This window comes from Gallus gallus, chromosome 5 (genome assembly GCF_016699485.2).
Source record: "Gallus gallus isolate bGalGal1 chromosome 5, bGalGal1.mat.broiler.GRCg7b, whole genome shotgun sequence".
Classification (NCBI taxonomy): domain Eukaryota; kingdom Metazoa; phylum Chordata; class Aves; order Galliformes; family Phasianidae; genus Gallus; species Gallus gallus.
Window position 1 is genome coordinate 24,086,043 of NC_052536.1, and position 19,901 is coordinate 24,105,943.

General features: G+C 39.6%; 2 protein-coding genes across 3 annotated transcripts; one reads left to right on the forward strand and one right to left on the reverse strand.

Annotated features, from left to right (window-relative positions):
* Positions 1–993: 993 nt before the first annotated feature.
* On the reverse strand, positions 994–5,334 carry OIP5 (Opa interacting protein 5). Of its 2 annotated transcripts, NM_001199658.2 has the most exons (5): positions 5,070–5,334; positions 4,927–4,993; positions 4,520–4,642; positions 3,742–3,823; positions 994–2,667 (listed from the first exon to the last, which is right to left on the reverse strand). In NM_001199658.2, exons 1-5 carry the CDS (start codon positions 5,317–5,319, stop codon positions 2,548–2,550), a joined length of 642 nt encoding a protein of 213 aa, NP_001186587.1. In that variant the 5' UTR covers positions 5,320–5,334; the 3' UTR covers positions 994–2,547. The 2 variants fall into 2 exon arrangements, with proteins under 2 accessions (NP_001186587.1, XP_046797659.1); XM_046941703.1 differs by lacking the exon at positions 4,520–4,642.
* A 328-nt stretch (positions 5,335–5,662) lies between these two features.
* NUSAP1 (nucleolar and spindle associated protein 1) lies at positions 5,663–19,361 on the forward strand. The gene is given in 11 exon segments (NM_001031193.1): positions 5,663–5,794; positions 6,496–6,561; positions 7,898–8,083; positions 8,922–9,096; positions 10,640–10,729; positions 11,375–11,487; positions 12,402–12,589; positions 14,489–14,664; positions 17,064–17,174; positions 17,716–17,827; positions 18,261–19,361. Coding segments are annotated over 11 exon segments (1,401 nt in total). The 5' UTR covers positions 5,663–5,698; the 3' UTR covers positions 18,349–19,361.
* Positions 19,362–19,901: the final 540 nt, after the last annotated feature.

Genomic DNA, 19,901 nt, shown 5'->3' on the forward strand with positions numbered 1-19,901 from the left:
TGATGCTTGTCAAATAGCTTGCCTAGAACGACTGGTTCTCTGAAAACTGTTTCACCTGCATGTGAATTGTTTCTTTTGACAACTCAAACCTCTCAACAATTCCTTCAGCATCAACATTTCACAACCTATAGGGAGGCACAACTTTCCTTGCAATTGCTGCTGGAAGCAATTTTGGGATGTTCTATAACACAGCAGTATTAGATACCACCTCCGGAGGACTGTTGAAGAAGCCATGGCTACCAACACTGCTGTGAACTTTCCAAAACTTCCTAGAGATTGCTAACTCTTACATTAGCTTATAAAACACTAACTGTATGATTGTTGCTTCAGTAACCCACTTCACCTTAATTTGTTTCATTTTCTGCTTGCTTTTCTCTTTAGGGTCCAGAGAAGGTAACAGCCACTTAGCTCATTTAAGAATAAAAATAGCCGTGGCCTGACCATGAGACTTGCTTTTGAAGCAGGTGTTTGTTTAAATAGAGAATCCATCTATCCTGAGCCAGACTGGCCCTGGCTACACATTTCTCAAGACATCTAGCTAGAGGAGATTTGGTTCCACATGGAAAACTGAATATCCATTCATTAACCGTAGATTCCAGCAGAGTTTGAGCCTGGGACGGTGAAACTGAAAGCTGAATCTTTCAGGGAGAAAAGTTCAAACATCACTTAAACTGGAGCCTTTGGTTTAAATTGCTATCTTAGTAAATGTTTGTTGCAGGCTGCTGACAATACAGCTGCATTTTATTTGTTTAAATTAAGGTGGTTTGCTTCTCAAAACAGGTTTTACTTAGAAAACTGTACTGCTGTGAGTGCCAGCAGGTCTATCGGGCAGTAGTCAGTGCCAGGAAAAACCAGCATTTGACAAGCAGACACGAAGGACCACACGATGACTCAGTAGAGCTGAAGTCTTCCCAGCTCAAAAGATAAGCCAAATGCAGTTTAAAAGTGAGCTTACAACTCAGGTGATACTACACAAGGTCTGTATAATACATATTTGTGAATTTCATTAATTTTATTAAAAAAAATAGTTACAACTGTAAAGATAATATATAAAAATGTAACTAACAGCTGCTTTTTTTTCTCTTAGGGGTGGATTCTTAGCTAAATGAAGCAAGAGAACTTAATACTTCTTTATATTATACACAGCACAAATATAAAGCTTTATGACAAGTAAAAAGTAAATGCAAAAAAACAGAGTAGAAGGGCAAAAGTGATCCTATTATCAATCATGTTTCTGACACTGACGCAACAACAAATAACTGCCACTTAAAAGTAATGCAAAGGTGCAGTTACATAATGGAAAACACCTGAGATAGGGAGGGTGTTTGCACAAGGTGTGTTTAGTGACAAAACTCCAAAGACACGCAGTTCCTTAATGTAATCTAAGTAATGAAGGCTTAAAAAAAATTATTTGTTCTTAATAATGAAGTAGTCAAATCTAACTCCAAACTTTACATGAGTATAAAGTGACAGCTGTTGAGAACAACAGCTCTCCAGTTAAGGGTTCAGGCTAGATCACACACTGAAAAAGCATCTGTCATTATAGGCAGTGAAGCAGATCTTTGAGTAACGCTTCTTTCAGGTGTTTTGATAGCCCAAATTTAGTTGTCATTGAAAAGGACTGCATTTCTGCACTTAAACAAGTTATAAAGCATGGGTAATAACCATTTATATAGCTCACAGTTGTGGAATTTAGTAGAGATCTGCTTCCTTCCCAGCTAAACAGCTCTTACTAAGGCTGTTACAGCTTAGTCAGAACAGACTGAAACAATCCAGAAGTCTTAAGCAAAAAAGGCTCAAATTTATCGAAGCCAACTGCTCACAGCGTAAACTTCATGGAGCAGATGAAACTTATCCATGCAGCCACGTGACTGAATTTCCAGATGACTCTGGCAGAAACAAGCATTGTACCTCGATTTGAAATCTATAACCTCATGCTCCAGTTAGCTTTATACCCTATAGATTCAGCAAGTACAACTGTGCAGCTTCTGGGAAATGCTAACTTGCTCCTTTTGCAGGCCACACTTACAAGCAAATTCTTTCAAAGAATTCATGGGGAGGCTATTCAGAAGTCTCACAGACCAGATGTAGCTAATGAACCACCTGACAAACAGCTAGCTGCCATGAATATTCTATATATATGAAAAGATGGAGCAAAAACTTTAGAACTCCTTAAGAACCTTAAAATTACAACACTTCCTCTCAATTTTCATTACGATAGTGTGTTTTGTATGGTTCTATAGGCCTGATTTTATTGTTGCAAATAGCGTTCTACCCCCTTGATGGAGAATCACAGCCAAAGTAATACAGTCTTAGAGAATTATATGCTGCATGAGTAAGCCGTTTGTGTTAGATTTTCAGGTGTTCCCCTTAGATTGAAGAGATGCACTGAAGTGCCAGTTCTTTCTATGTGCAGATAGAGTGACAGATGAGCCATCTGGTGCCTTATTTCATCAAAATGATGAAACTCAGCAGAGCTGCAGAAATGACTCCAGTAGTTCTTTAAAATGGCACGTTCTTTCTTAGTCTCGATTATGTATGCTGGCACTAGTGCAATTGCATGTGATGCAGTGCTCTGTTTTCTGCCACATTATTTTGTTTCAGTTGCTCCACCTTCTTCATCAGCAATTCGACACGCATGTGTGCCATCACAAGGCTTTCTTTCAGCTAGGAAGAAAAGAAAGAAAGAAGAGAGATGGGAGGTGTCAAATTAAAGAAAAACATTCTGGATTTTTAATGATACGCACCCCACTTTCAGTGCCTAAAGAGCAGATGACTTTCAAAATGAAAAGCGATGCTGGACTTTCTTTATGTTCTATGTCTAGAAAAGCCAAAACTAACCAGCACTCAAATCAGAAGCCTGTGCTAGAAGGAAATTAATGTGGGTCAGCATAACTAGTGTCAGAAATGCACGGAAACACTCCATTTGAAGAGTTGCTGAAGCTTTGCTGTGATCAGGGCAATCTTTTCTAGTTAACTTGCTACGTGTTTTTACATACATCTTGTTTTACAAGATCTGGAGACTGTGTCGTCATCTGTTTAGGACAACCCCTCAAAAATCCCATTTCGAGAGTTTGGGGTTTAAGTTAACGCATGAAAAGCACTGTAGACAAGATATATCTTTATAGCTTTTATCTTATCTTTACATCTTTTAAGATATATCTTTAAGATATACTTCAAGAAGCAAAGACTAGAGTCTAACACTTGCTCTGATCAACACACAGCTTTTCCAAAATGCCACAATGTGTGTTTGCAATGAAGCACTCCTACTTTTACCTCAGAATGATCTATCTCAGCTTCAGGGGAGCTTATGCCTGGATGACATTTTTGCATTTTAGTGTCACTTCCCATATAAAAATACTGGAATCCCTTTCAATTTAGCAAATATGTATATATATATTTTTATTCTTCAACAGTGACTTTTCAATTCTAGGAACAACACATAATATTTAGGAATATGAGCAATTATTTCAATATTTTATTTAAAAAGGATTCTCTTTGTTTTGTTTTCAACATGTAGAGAAGTACCCGTCCCTCTTGACGTTTAAGTAGCAAAAACTCCATACACATTCACTAAAAAAGAAACTAAACACCACACTTTTATCAGAAAATTGGCCACAACTTGATATGTGTTGCAGCTATAGTAATGTTATCAATATTTTTGGCTAATTAAAAACATTTCATATCAAAAAGTGTAAGCATTTCTTGCTATTTTCATACAAAGTCATGCGGAAGCCTTACTTTCTCCATTTCATCCTTTAGGGTCACAGCAGGAAATTTCACCTTAGAAGCTTCTATTATCATTTTGCTTTTTAAGAGATAACTGGAAAACAAATGAGGAAAGGGAAAAACAAGAGAAACAGTAAAACAAGAAGTTACGTGCATTTAGACTTTTTAAGCTGATTTTAAAGCAAATAAAACTCTTCCCTAAAGTACTCCATAGAAGATGAAAATACTAAAAACCATAACACGTTCACTTCCAAATCATAAAATCCCCTCAGTATCAGCTAGTGAGACGCTGGCACAGGTTGTCCAGGGCTGAGGTGGGTGCCCTGTCCCCGAGGACACTCGAGGTCAGAGTGGACCGGGCTCTGAGCACCCTGCTCTGGCTGTAGGTGTCCCTGTTCATTGTAGGGGAGTTGGACCAGATGATGAGATGGCCTGTAAAGGTCCCTTCCAACTCGAGTGATTCTGTGATTCTATAATCGTGTCCATCTATCGCAGACCTGTTTTGATATCTCACGTTAGTTAAGTGCATCTGGAACTGAAGGAGGTCTCGGTACTGCAAATAGCTAAATTTAAACTTTGATGTAAGATGAGGGGACTCAAAAAGTATGAGGTAAATCAAATGGAATCATAGCAGCACAAAGCAAGAACAGAATACTAAAATCCCACAGTGATGCTCTCAGTCAAAAATAAAGCAGCTTTTGTTAGGTGTATGTTAGCTGTATTCGTGCTGGAATAACGTGCAAATTGCCATGAAATCCCTGACCATCAAAACACAGGGCGGGGCACCCACCAGAAGATGCTGTTCTTGAAGAAACAGAAGAAGCCTCGGAGATGGGCCAGGTCTCTGAAGGCAGAGTAAAGAACAAAGCCCACAACTGAGCCACACGACTGACACGACAGCGTGTTGTAAGCACTGAAAGGAAAAGCAGAACAATTATATCATTAAAAAAAGCTTCTGAAAGCGCGGATACTGCTTCTCGCTTGTCAGAGGACACTGGATCATTGCCTCTATTAGGACAGTAAAACACAACATCTTAACGCTTTGTCCTTACAGAAACGATACAGATTAAGTGTGAACGTCAGCAGGCGTGGAAAACTAATAATCAAAGCTGAAAGGAGGGATTAAATCCACAGCGCATCACACAAAACGCTTTAGGCTGTGAGACTCCAACGTGATGTAAGGGTGCCGATACGCACCATCCCATCAGGGCTCCCTCCAGGCCGACCATCAGCGCCTCCTCGCACAGCACGTTGCTGGTGACTCCTGCGGAGAGAGGAGAAGAGCGTGGAGAAGCAGTGTGCGGAACCCGGCCCGGCCCGGCCCGGCCCGCAGCACTGACTGAGGCAGACGAGGAGGCCGAGGCGCTGCTCCTCCAGCGCGCACAGATGCAACGAGTCGCCCAGCACCGCCCAGCACCCGCGGCACTGGAACACGGCGCAGTCCTCCGGTCGCAGCTCGTAGCACCGCGGCACCTCTGAAGTCGGAGGAGGAGCCGGAGGAGGCTCGGAAGAGAGCGGCCGCTCCACCACGATTGTGCCGCGAACCTGCGGCTCCTCGAAGAACCGCTGCAGCTGCCTCCGCACCGCCATCTCCTCTCGCCCGGTGCTACGCCGCACCGCCCGCCTTCCCGGCCTCGCCATGGGAGCTCTGCTATTGGGCAATACAGACGTCAATCCTCGCTGCACGAGGCCATTGGGAAGTGGGCTGCAGCGCCTCGTTCTGGCGCCCAATCAAGCAGGAGAGGGCGGGGATTTCCAGAGCTGCCGGCGCCAATCGCGCTTGAAAAACATCACGCAGGTGACCACACCAGCCATTGGGCGATTCCCGTGCCCTTAAGCCCGCCTCCCTCACCTGGCCCAGCCAATGGCCGGCCGCGGCGGGCAAGTTCGAACGGTGGAGGCGGGAGCAAGGCGATGCGCGTCGGTTAAGCGCGAGATTCGAAGAGTGGCGGTTGGCAGCGGAGTAACCATGGCGCTTTCCTCTCAGCTTCAGTCGTTAGACGCTCTGAAGTACGTTGAGCTACAGCAGGTCGCCAAGGCCGCCGGCCTGAGGGCCAACCTCCGGGTGAGTGGGGGAGACCGGGAGGAGTGGTGGGGGAACGCGGTCCTATCGTCCCCGTGGTGCTGCTGTGGCCGCCGCGCTGAGTGAACCGCGTCCTCGCTGGCACTGAGGGCGGCGGGGGCGGGCGGCGTGTCTGGGAGCTCTGGGGCCCGGTCCGCTTGGCGCTCCTCTGTCAGAGATGGCTCGTGCTGGCCTGGCCGCTCGAGAGCCGTTCCGAATCCGAAACGTCGATGGGGCCGCCCTGTTGTTGCCGCACTCCGCAGCTTCCTGCGGAGGGAGGTGACTCCCGTTAACCGCTATCAGCCGGACTGCTGTCCCGGCCCGCCGGTGCTCGGGCTCAGGGGGCATTGCCCCCGTTAACGTGCCTTGCCTTCGCGAGAGCACGGGGGCGGGCACGCGGCAGAACTCGATGGTCTTACGATAGGTCGTCCTTTCTAATAGAGCCGTTCCGCTCTGTTAGCGCTGGGTGCGCGCAAGGGGCGAGGAGGACGCTTTGTACATAGTGTGAGCAGCGCAGAAGCCGCTGTGGGAACTTGGTAGGATTTTAGTTCGTGTTCAGCTGGGCAGTGCTCCTGGAACAGCCCCGTTCAGTACCCAGCAGCTTCACCTCCAGGCGACCAGATGGGCGGGCTGGGTTTGGGCGGTGTCCTGTTGGGTGACTCGGTGCTGTATTTAGTTCATCTGTTGCTTTGGTTTCTCTTCAGGCCGATAAACTGTTGAAAGCACTGAAGCAACACTTCCAAGGAAGAATACAAGAAAATGAAAATACGGTAATAGATGACTAAGCAGCCCTTCTTTTCAGAAAGAACCCTTTAACTTTGTTACATTCTGTGCTCTGCCATTTACAAATATTGTTTTTAGCATGATGTTAATTGTAATAAAAGCTTTTTTCTGGTACTGCTTTTAGTTTAATGCGCTCGTGTATTGATAGATGTGTGAACATTTGATATGCCCTTGTAAACAACGGAAGGCATTAATTCTGCCTTAAATATCTGTTAGTATCAGTACAAAATTATAACCATCCTATATGGTATGGTAACCATACCAACTATAATCCCCATAACCAGTAGCATTTAAATTTCCTATTTTTATAATCCGTGCTAACTAGCCCCCAGACATTTTATATCTGCAATTCACTTATGCTGAAATTATAACAAAAGCAAAAGAGAACGCTGCGGAGAGACCTCGTTGTGGCCTTACAATATTTAAAGGGAGCTTATAAACGTGAGGAAAATCAGTTTTTTACATGGGTAGATTTGATAAGCCAAGGTGGGAATGGTTGTAAACTAAAAGAAGGGAGATCTAGATTAGATGTTGGGGAAGTCTTGTTTTGTTTTTTTTTTTACTGAGAGAGCAGTGAAGTGCTGGAACAGGCTGACCAGAGAGCTTGTGGATACTGTGACCTTGGAGTTTTTCAAGGCCGGATTGGATGGGGCCCTGGACACACTGATCTAGTAGGACTTGATCTAGCAGCTGGTAGCCCTGTCTGTAGCAGGGGGGTTGGAACCTGATCATCTTTGAGATCCTTCCCAACCCGAACCATTGTATGATTCAATACAATTGATGTTTCTTTTATTCATTTATGTTAGTTGTTTTCTTTATTAAGTTTTCTATGAGCCAAAATATCACATCTAACACTTTTTTATGCTTTTGCTAAAGTAAATTTGTGTCTACTTTTGCTAAAACAACTCATTTTAAATTCTGCTTTTATAATCTACTTCTCTAAATTCATGAGAAAGTTGTGTAATCTTTTGTGGCTTGTATGTGTATATTTCTGTAGGATAATTTTCACAGATTTTGAGGATAGCAGCTTCAGTATCAAGTCAGATCTCAAATACTTAGTGGTTATTTACTTGTTTTCTTAAATTGTTGCTTACTGAGTATAAGTGCTACAATTATTTTATTATGTAGCTTTTTCTTGTAAATGTAATTAAGGTGTTTCAGGAAATCTAGATATTGCTAAGTTAGTTTCTGTACTACTTAAGTTTATTGTTGCTTTCGTCTGTGTGAAGTGCCTTTTCCAATAATAATGTTGATGGTGTCCCTTTAGAGTACCTATCTATCTCCTGTATGCCCATTTCACGTTATGGTACTTTTCTGATGCAGAGTTCTGAAAAAAGTGCATCCTCTTCAATGGACTCTGAACTGAGCTGTCAGCAGGAATTTATGCCAAATCCAGCATGTTTTGTCACAAAAAGATGTAAAGAAAAGAAAGCAACCAGGAAAAAGAAGAGCTCTGATATGGAAACTAATGACAGTGAAGAAAATACAGGGCCCTCTGCTGAGATAGAGGTAATTTGTATTGCTTTCTTTTGTGTGTCTTACAATGAAACTGGAGATTAAAGAAAAAAAGACTTGATTAATTCTTCTACCAGGTTAGCAGGTAAGGGTTTCATTTTTTGTATGCAGGAGTACAGAAAAAAAGTGCTTGTACTTCACACCACAGATTTTGTCTAATTGGACTGTTTGCTATTCCATATTGAACAGAAATGACTTCAGTAATTAGTCTAAGAAGAGAAATCCTTCTGAGGAAATGCCTGATTACCTACACTGGGTGTAGGACTGATTTCACTGGTTCCATCGCAGTATGCATCTGAATATTAGGCAGCTTCAGAATTTGGGTGGGTGAGTGGGTGAAGTCGGAACTGTGCACAAAACATAATGGTAGGGAGTTTGAGGGAATTGGTGAGATGAGAGGTGTTGGTCTTTTTTGCAGCATGAGTAAATGAAAGCCAGCAGTAACTAAAGCTATGAGAGTCAAAAGCAACATAGCAATTGAATTAGTTTTTTTCTTAAAAATAGTTTTGTTAATAGAACAAACATTATGCTAAAGTGTTAGAACTGTGCAGGTAAAAGCCTCAATATAGATAATTATAAATATTTCCTAGGTTAACTTAAGTTGCATTTCAGAAAGCCCCTTGCTCGTTCTCCCCCTGAAATCAGGGTCAGCTATAAAGTTAGATCACAATGCTTTATATAAGCTGATGTTTTTTTTTTTCTGTAAAACTCTTAAGTGTGGCTGTTACACCACCTCTCTGGACACCCATTTCACTGACCAGCTGCTCTCAGAACGAGATCCTTTTCTTATGTCCAGTTGAAACAGAGTTTAATGAAGTATGCTTAACTGTAGGGGCATTCTGAAACAAAAGAGAATGAAGTGCCTCAGGGTGATTGTGAAAAGGAAAAGATGGTATTCCAAAATGTGGAACAAGTTACTAAAAAAAGAGCTAATGAGAATCCAAGCATGGCTACTGCTGAAAAGAAGCAGCCAAAGAGGACTTCTACTAAAAGTGCTAGAGCAAAATGTAAGTAAGAGCTTCCATAGAAATAAATTTTGTAGTACTTCAAATTTACTTCTTAGGTTATTTTTTGTCTGTAAATGTCTTGTGCCATATTTAGTGATCTTTACCTTTCTGAAAATGCCAGAAAATAATCTGCTGGGGGGAGGGGGAGGGGGGGGGGGGGGGGGGCGGTGTTTGGTATCAAATTGTAAAACAATTCCACAAATTTGGTAGTTGTAGTCATTCCACCAGCTTTGATGTCAGAAATCTGGACCCCAATGTTTTCAGTGAAGGGGCCCTTGAAGGCCTGAGCGTATTTGATCCTCCCACTTCATTTAGAATCAGTGCTTTCTGGAATACACCTGAGATGCCACTTTTTAAAGCAGCCAAATAGCGGAGGAAAAAAAAAGGGAAAATGCCTCACTATTAATTCTTTTTCTTTGGATGAATGGGCTTTGTCATTGCCTTCTTGGGAGTAGAGCTACTATAAGAAGATATGCAGACAACACCCTTGTTAATTTGTTAACATACAGATATTGTTAGGCAGTGTAATGGTGGATTGCTTTTATATCTGATAGATTTTCTTGGCCTTAGAGCATGATGCTGCTGAAAATATGGGCTCAATTATCTTCCACTCCTTTGTGCATGCAGCTGACCTAGAGAGGAATTAAGTTTGTCTTCTCTATCTTGTTTGATAGATTCACAACAAATTGTTGGACACGTCCCATTATTTGCCTCCTGTTAGGTTAAGTGTAACAATCCTTGTGCTGTACCATGGGTACCTTTACTGTTCTATAGAATTTAAAGGACATTCTTATAAAAAGTCATATGTAACTTTAAAGCTAATTAAGAAAATGAAAGTTTTCTATGAAATTTCTTTTTAAAAGCAAATAAAATGTAAAGAATTCTCTGGCTGAAGCAGTACTAAAATTAATTTCACACTGACATTTGAAACAGTTCTCATCTCTTCCCATAACCACAGCCATAAGTATATTGCTTTAATTTTTTCTCTCAACTGTAATTTCAGATGGTAAGATAGTTGTGGAATAGAGGAATAACTATAACTACATTTAGTGGAAAACTTTGCATGTTTGTTTTGTTATAGTACTGACCTGAAGGCAGGGATGATTAAAAGAGTTTAGGCTCTTGTAGGTGTGTATTTAAGAGAAAGGCTAGCTAAAAGATGTTCCTTTTTCAGTTATCAATATTTTAAAAGCATTAGCTTATTAACTGGATAAAGACCTGTGAGTTGTTACTTACTGCAAGCAAAGTTCTCATTATCTCCTCCTGTGAAATACTTTAGTGTTGAGAGAAAATAACCTGGTGTGACTGTCAAATTCCTGTTTTGCTTTGTAGTTCACCAGGGCATGCTCTTACTGACATATCATTTCAGAGGCTTTTGAGATACTTAGGACTTAGCTACTTCAAATGAGGTTTTTATTTCTCGAAACCTAAGCCACTTGAGGAGATGGTATATTTTGCCACAAGTGCTTTAATACAGAGCTGTAATGATGTTGAAATATTTTCCTAGTAGTTTTAATAGTTTTGTTTAAACTTACTGTGCCAGGTGATCCTCATCCTGTGGGACAGAAGATTCCTTTGCATGTTGGCAGTGCATCTAAGCCTGGGAAAACAGGGCTGAAAGCTACTACACCAAGTAAGATAATCTTCCATGTTTAAAAATAGCAGGTATTGCCCGTGTGTGAAGGGAGACGAATTGCAGGTTTTGCAAAAATACGAGTCTGGTTTCTGTGAACCAAGAAACTGTCTCTCTTGAAAGAGCAAAAAACAAAAACAAACAAACAAAAGAAATCTAAACAAACCCAGAACTCCAGAAAGTTACATTGATGTGTATCTTCCCACTTGTATATTTGGTGTCATCTAGATAGAACACTTACACTTGGAGTTTTCAAAACAACTAAGAATTCAAGAACACCAAAGGTGTGTGCTATGACTCCTGATTCCCACTTGCTTAGTTATTACTTTATCACAACTGTAGCATTGATAATACTTCAGCATTTTGTAGAATACACCCACTTTTTTTTATTTGACAATGGAAGTATTTATCTTTTTCCTTTGACCATGGAATTCTCTAAAGCATCCACCATGTGACCAACCGTGCAGTTGCTGTAGATGCTGTTGCATACTGTTCAGTTACCTGTGGGTGCCCCAACTTTATTTAGGGGAATGCATTATGGTCTTTGAGGCCCTAACAATAGGTGTTGTAAATGTTCTGTGAAGTAGCAAGCTTCCTTAGGAGTCTGTCAGATGCACGACTCTTATTATTTTTGGAACTTCTTAGACTTTAAAAGGCTGCATGAAGCTCACTTCAAGAAAATGGAGTCCATTGCTGATTACATTGAGAGGAAGAAAAAAATGCTTGAGAACTGCAGCAGTTCCCTCAATGAAGCCAAGGTAAGTGCTAACAAATGAAGACGTTCGTTGTTGCCATGTTTTTATTTCCACCAAGGCTCTCCTTAAGTTTCCTGCAGAGCCTCTTTAGAGCAGTTAAGAAGCTGGCCTTGCACACGTGTGATGGAGTACTGTGATTGGAGTCCTATATAACTGCTTCTATGCAGTTTCTCTGTAGTTTTATGCAACTTTATATTAATAGAGTATGGTTATAAATAGTTATAGGAAAAAATAAATAGTTTGATAATCTTGTGTAAAATGTAACTCACGATTACTTGTGAAAGGGTCTCCTGTAACTTCTGTGAACAGGCACTTTTGAATTGCTGCAGAACATAGCATAGGGGATGGATTGTTTTGGGGAAAAAAAAAAAACAGATTAAACGAAGGGTTTTTTTGTGCCTTAAAGAACCTTTGTCCAATGACTACATGTGACTCCGTTAGTAGGTAACGTATGTAGCTTCCAGTGGCTTTGAGTTAGTGCATATATGACACCTGCAAAGGAAGCCTCTTTCTGGGCATGGCAGATCTATAAAAGCAACAGCAACGTATCAGTGAATAGATGGATGTCAGTGGATATACCAAAATAGTAACACTGAACTCCTGAACGTTACATTTCTCTTTCTTTAAGGCATGCAGTGTATGAATGTGTGATTAAGAGAAATGATTTGGGCAGGTGCTGGCCAGAACTCCCAAATCATTTAAGGGCACCAGAAAAAGGCACTTTGTAGCAATTCTGTGGTGTATGTTTTCAGATGAATTTAATTGTATAAAATCTTAAGACTTCCCTTCCATTCCTTTTAAAGCATAAGAGGCTGTATGGTTGTCTTACATAATACTATAGTTTCTCTGCTTCTTAACTACCTTCTCAATGGAAAAACTTAGCAGATTGTGCTGACTCATGATTTGCTTTTCCCTAGAGACACACCAGTAGCAAAACACTCTTATTCAGCCCCAATCCAGATCGAGGCAGATTCTCTGGCACCTGCACTCCTAGTAACCTTCGACGCTCACCACGCGGTTTGCTGAATACTGGAAGTCAAAGTATTTTGTCTAGGAAATCTTCATTTAATCCTTCTGTTCTCTCAACAACCAAAATGAATGTCAGGTAATAAGAATGAAACTATCTGTCAGTAATGTAATATGACACACTTAAAATAATAAACATAGACTGTGATTTGACTACCTTATTACTATTTGAAGCATGACCCAGATAAAGATATAAAGCTAGGTTGAAAGATAGAACTGACAGCTTTAGGTAATATAGTAAAGATTTTTTTTTTATCTTGAGTCTTTATTCAGACGTTTGACTGCAGAGGAAACTTGCCTCACTTCCAACTTTCATTTTGCTAAGCAAACCAAGCCAATTTTTTTTCCTCATAGTGTGTAGGCATTCAGTTTTGTCAGCAACTTCATAGTATCTCCTATATTTGAATTAATTCCTCTTTGAGATGACTTAACCAGAACTTTACATGGTATCCCAGGTGAAACTTGCAGTGGCCTTCAGATACTCTGTGCCCACATCACAGTAGGGCTTCGTCTTATGATCAGCTGATATAAGCAGGTTGCTTTTAACAGATGGGAACCAAACTGATACCAGAAAGTTGTCATGACTTACTAAATAAATGAGCTCATAACTGATGTTATTAAGCCTTGCCTTGTTTGCTTTTAAGACACTGTGCATGCTTCATTATTTCTATAAATAAGCAATTATATTAACATCTGATTTTTTGTCATAATTTTTTTAATAGCTTAATAATGTTTTTTCTGGAGTCATTTACTTTAATTTACTTAAGTTCATTTAAAGAATTGAAAATACAGTCCTTAAAAGTATTCTTTTGCACACTTTTCCTTTCAGCAAAAGTCATTGTTTCTACTGTTTTTCCTGGCTTCTAATTGTTCCTGGCTTTTAACATCAACTACTTGCTTCCACTTGGCTTTCTACAGCAGCTGAAGTTCAGTTTTTGACATCCTGTATTTTATACTTATCACCCTACTAATGGCAGGTTAATCTTGTGTCTCTATTGTGTTCCTTTGAATTTTTCTGATAACCTTCACTTCCTAACACTTGTGTGCCAAGCAAGTCATTGATAGGACTATTTTTTGGTCCCTGAATAAATATTGTGTGTAGTTTTTTTCTACTGTAAAGTCAGTACATCTTCTATTATTGACCAACTCCTAATGATTTATTTACATTATGGGACTTGTAACTTTTCCTATCAAGTTAGTTGACTGTTCAGAATTCAACATTGAATGTTCCTTGAAATATCAAACTCAATCCAAATGGCTTTGTTTCTATTTTGAATGTGTGATTTTGATTTCCATGCTTTTTCTTCCTATTTATCCCTTTTCAATTACTCTGTACCACTTTTTTTCCTGTGGAAATGACAACAAACAAAAATAACTCATTCTGTCTTTAGTGCTTCGTGTTGCATGGTTTTTTTCCTCCCTGTTGCAGCCCTACTTGATTATTTAGCAGTGTGAAAATGAAGCTTTTTCAGAATTTATTTCCATGTCATTTGTCCAAAAATGTTATGGAATGCAAATGCACGTCTACAGACTTGCTTGAAATACAGTTCTCTTCTATATTAACTTCCTGTTTTTTCTATATCTTGCAGGCTTTTCAGCTCAGTATCTTTATTGATGAGGCTATTAATTCACAAAATACTTTAAATTTATTTCATGATCTCACACATATATTAAAAAAAAAATTGCAGTATACAGTTCTTAGTATACAGTTAGCTTATTGCATTCAAATATATTTAATCTCTGAAATAACAGGATAGTCATCTCTTTAAAATTTCTACTGTTATCTACAGATGTTAATGATGGTTCACAAGCTGAAAATTGTCCAAGGTATTTTTAGTGCAGTTTGTGTTACCTGTGAATATTTTTACTCATCACCAGTTTTATTGTGTGTAAGTGCAACACTTGCTCCTTGTTTTCTGTGACATTGCTTGCATTCCTTGCAGGTGACTTTGTCTTGATTATTTCTAATAACTTTCAGGTTCTCTGAAGCCACGAAAGATAATGAACATAAACGTTCTCTTACTAAGACTCCATCTAGAATGTCTCCATATGTGGAAGAGATCTGCACACCTGATAGCCAGAAGAGCTGTGAACCCCTAAGTGCAAAAAACAGCAAGAGAAGCACAAGAAACAATGATCTGCCTGCATTAAAGGGTAAAGTAGATAGTAAATACTTGTCTCTTTCACATCAAGATGTGTTGTATTGAATGTCTGTATAATTTGTGGACCTACTTGCTATTAGGTTATGCATTTTAATTTCATTTGCTATTACACGAGTGATTCTTTAGAAACTGCAGTAGTTTATTTCCTTCAGTTTCCAATTTTTTGATTATCATTAGAATAGCTAAGATTTAAGCAGAGAATAATTGCAAGGACTTCCACTACCTAGCTTCTTATAGAGAAGTCTAATATAGAATATGAGGGATATTTAAGAAAAAAAAAAGTTGTGGACCACATAGCAAAGGCTTCATGTGGCACATACAGGGAGAAACGTGCACTGAAGACATGTTCTTGATGTCTTCTCAGAGGTCTCATTCTCCTTGTGGGATGGACACATCTTAAGACAATCTGATATTATCATCTCAGCAACCCTACTTAGTTTGGAATCCAAAACCCTATAAAACCCTATCTGTAAGGAAAATAAGTCTTCTGATTGTTAGTAATCTGCAACAGCACAAGTTTGCTAACAATTGATGCCCAAGTTCTTACTGTAAAAGTAAAGAATTAGTATCCTAAAAGAACAGAAATAAGCTTGGGAAAATAATTGTCAGTGTCTTTCATCCTTAAAAACAGATAAGGGTAAAATTTATAAAATCTTGTTTTCACTATATGGTCTGGGGCACCTTAAGCAACTGACCTTAGGAAGTAATGTCTAAATCATAACTTAAACTTCAGCATAAAATGAGTTTGAGTAAGCCATATTACATTCATTTCTGGCTACAGAACTGTGCTTACAAGTTCAGTGTAAGCTGTTAAGTAGCATGAAAGACAAAGGCTGTGTGTTCTCCTTAGAGCATGAATGTCCAGCCTTTTAGCTTGCCTTGGTCACAGAGTGAAAAGGAAATGTGCTGGGCTGCATATATGTAGATTACTCCAAAAGTAATGCCTCCTATTTAGTTCCACAGAAATCACTACGGACACAAAGAGCACAGTAGCACTGTTTGATAGAGCAAATTCTCAGCTACAAAATGTTATTTTTCAACATAATCACCACCATTAGTTCTGCATTTCGCAAGCAATGAACAAGAACCCACATGCTATGCTTTTTTTTTAATAAAAAGCCTCCACCCCTTGCCTTACTGTGTTCACAGCTGCTCTTTGGCCTCCATAAGCATTCAGCCAAGCATCAATGAATGTGAACGTGCACCACTTTTTCCACAAGCATGAAATGATTTCCACACCTTTGCTTCATATATGCTTCCAAAAGAAAAACACCAGTGGGTGTTTTTGTTAAACTAATGCATCAGTCTCATCCAGTGGCAGAGGCTGCACTTCCTAGTGAGCTGTAAAGGTGTCCATCAGAGATTTCTGATGAAATCTTACTCTTGTGCTTCGTCCTTGAAAAGAGTTGCTCACAAATGTGTTTACTGCCAAAAAGTGATGACATGAATAAGATATATGAAGTCGGAGGTATTTCTCTCTGGTAAGAGAAGTGCATGCAGAAATCCAGCAGAGAGACACTATCAGTTTTAAGTATCTGATTGCAACTCTATCCATTCCATTTGAAGATTTACAGAACATATATTTATGTTGACTGAAAATGAAAGTGCAAATAGACCAAAAAATTGATAATTTTTTTGCAGTCTTGAAACCTGTTCTCAAATTCCTTTATCAAAATGGAAAGCATGGCTGTGTATTTTTTGTTGTTCGCAGGACTGTTTAGCCAGTGTATCAAAATGCATCAACTTATTTGCCATCCCTTCAGCTGGCAGCGCACTGCACCCTCCCCATGCCCCAGTTTCAGCACAGATGCAGTTAATAGCACAATGCTGTTTGGTTGTGGCTGAGTAATGGCTGTGGAGCTGCTGCCATGATGGTGTAGAGCAGGGTGTGGCTGTGTTGTAAGCTGTGTGGAGCAGATACAGAAGCTTAATGCATTGTTGCATAACTAATTCACTTACTCGTGGTTGTAGGCTGTTCTTGCATCAACGGTGAGAAGTTACTAATGAGACATAGCGTTTTGTGTGCTTTTAGATGTACTTTAACAAAATGCTAGTAAAATGAGAGTTACATTGTAATCAGTGAATTCAGGGATTCTGAACTCATGTGAGAATCGCTACAGCTGACTTGAGTTATAGCAGATCTGCTGCTTACCAGAATGCTATCTAAAATCAGAGCAAAAAAGTATTTAATGACTTCTGCCCTCTCTAGATTTGAAAGCTTCCTCTTGTCAGTGAGCTGTTTGCAGTTTTGTCTTCAGTGGTAGAATGCAGTGTTTAATGACTCTTTAGTCTTGATAGTTGTCACACTGTCTTCAGACACTTCCTAAGTTGCTATGTACACTAATGTTCTTGCTACCATTCCTAAGTACGATATCTTGATGCCTTTTGTAGCTATTACCCCATTCAAGTTTGCAGCTCAGTCTGCAGAACCCTCAAGCACCAAGAAGGTATTTGATCTCAAAGCAAGTCTTTCAAGGCCGCTTCGATATCAGCCACACAAAGGTACTGTGATCCTGCGTCAGTTGTGTTAACTGTAGCAAAGTGTTCATAAAGTAAGCCACTAAGCAAACTTCCTATACTGTGGTGTGAATTATCTTTTTTTACCCTTTTTCTTGAGATTTCCACATAGTTTGTGCACTGATGTGAAAGTTCTACTTTAAGTATGTTCTAAGAGCCTCCCTCCCTACTGAAGAGAAAATCTCTAACAAAAATTTCATAAGTAGAGGAGTAAACATTCTTGTATTACACTGAATATACAGAATATATGGCTAATTCTGTATACCATAATGCTTGCTTAAGAAGCGCACCTTTGTAGTAGAAGCAAAACATCTGAAGTGTTTGTTGCGTAGAGAGTGCTACCTGGAAAACTGCTCATAAGAAATGGGCTGGTGAAACTAATATGTTATGCAGCTGAAGAGGCATTTTGTCTTGAAGGCGACCAGCCAAGGACATGCTAGTTAATGTGAAATCCACAAGAAATTGTTAAGCACGCTGTTGCTAAACTGTAGTAATTCAATATCCTCTCTTTGCCTCTAATTTGTAGGACGGCTAAAACCCTGGGGAGAACTTAAAGAAAATGCTCCTCTGAAGAAGTCTGTCAGCAACAGCATCACTTCACATAAGAGAGACTACAAACAGCCACATCTCCAGTCAAGGTCAGTACAGTGCTAGCTTTTTATGAATAGTGTCATTAAAAATAACATGACTTGTTTACCTCTTTGAGCCCTGAAGTATACAGTTTAGGAAAGGATACTTTTTGTATTCATTTTGTAGTTCAATACCTATCTAGCAGCAATGGATTTGATAGATCTCTTTGCGTGAAGAGCTATCAATTCCACTAGCGGGAGATTTATCTCAAACTGGGTATTGATGAGTTGCTACCTTGAATGTTAGACCTGTACATCTAAGCGTAAGTATTTCAATTGAATCTAAACATTCAGACTAAGTGGAACAGTTTTCCTTTGCGTGGCTAATCTTGCACGTTGCTTAAACAGATATTGAGCCTTGGTTAACTTCAAATTCCTGAGGTTGCTTCTATTTTTGCTCTTACTGTAATCTGAAGTGGTCTCTCTCCTTTTTCTCCTTCAGGGAAGACAGGCGGGAGAAGCACGAGCAGGAGAGAAAAAAGAAAAAAGCTCAGGCTCTTGGAAACCGTAGAGGACTGTCCATGGGTTAGGTAAAATCAGAGATATCTAGGATCTCACTTGTAAATACTGTTTCTCTCATGTAAATATTTGTGCTGTCTATGCTTCAGAGTAAGGGTTAGGTTGTTTATTAGCTAGTAGAATCCACAGATGATCGAATAAGATCTTATAATGCATCTGAACATAATGCTTTACCAATTGGCTTCTAAGCTCTTAAATGTTTAGAACTCTCATCTCCTTGCAGAACTGTCTCTAGTTGCAGAACTCTCTAGCTGGTTACCGACATTTTCTGACATTGCTATATATCACACTATGTATCTAATATAACTAAAAGATGTTAAAGGAGGAAATGCAAGTAAAAAAGAGATACTCATGGAGCCTCCTAATAACTTGGTGCAGACTTCGCCAGAATGTTTGTTGCCCACTAGAATGCATAGTTTGGATTGCGAGCTTCAAAACATTCCACTGGTCAATTAAAGGAATTGAGACATCTGCTTGCCTTGTTCTCCAAGTGGATCCTTAAAACCTGTAGCAACAGTTCAGCATGTCCTACCATAGATCTGTGAAATGGTAGGGAATCTCCAGGGGAAGAAATATGCATGCTTTCTGGAAATCTACACAGTTTACAGAAAATCACAAGGCATAGCAGAATTGTTAAATACTTTTTTTTAAGTAAGGTCACAGTTGAAAAGTGGCTTTATGAACTCGTACTGGATTACTGGATGCTTCCATCACTTCTGGTTGGGCTTGGTCCTTTCTACAATAAACAGATGATAAAAAACCAATTTAAGTATTTGAAAGATGTTAAGAAGAGTGAGACACTTAATGCCTTAAATGCAAAAACTAATGTTATTTAAAAAAAAAAGCTATTTGGATGTGTTATGGATGAAACAGTGACTGGAAAGGTAACTCAGCAGTTGTAATCTCAGCAAATAGTAGTACTTCAATAGTACTAAATACTAGGTGAGCAAATACTTCAGTGCTTTCATGAAATGCTGAAACTTTTTTATAAACCAAATGGGGGCAAATAAATTTTTGTACATACCTTGTTTATCACCAGTTATCTATTGTGACTACCTCTAACTATCTCCTTAGTGTAGCACTAGTTCTGTTTGCACATTATAGAGGATCTCTGAAGAGAATTGTTTCTGGAATGACTTGCCTGCCTACTCTCTCATGAATGGATTAGTGTTCTGATACCATTAGAAAGGATAGACTTTGCTCCCCTTCTGCTCTTAATCCAAATCTGCAAGAGGAAATTGCTGATGCAAGATGGTGTCAACTTTGTTGCGGTTTCCATATAAAACAGAGCTACGATTAGTATTTTTCAGGCACATCTCAGTAAGGAGGGGATGCTAAATGATTTCAAGGCTTTGATTAGACAGTTTGTGACATCTGAAATGAAACCATTCAGCAATTGTTCTTTAAAGTGTTTCTTAAATTACTGAGAACAACAAAAAAAGGGGTTGGGGAACTGAACATTTGCCTCACCACTTGATGCTGTGCCTCCTTCTGCAACAGAGCTAAGTTAAGCTAAGAACACATCAGAAAAGCATCACCTGCTCTTACTGGGACATAGGCTGTG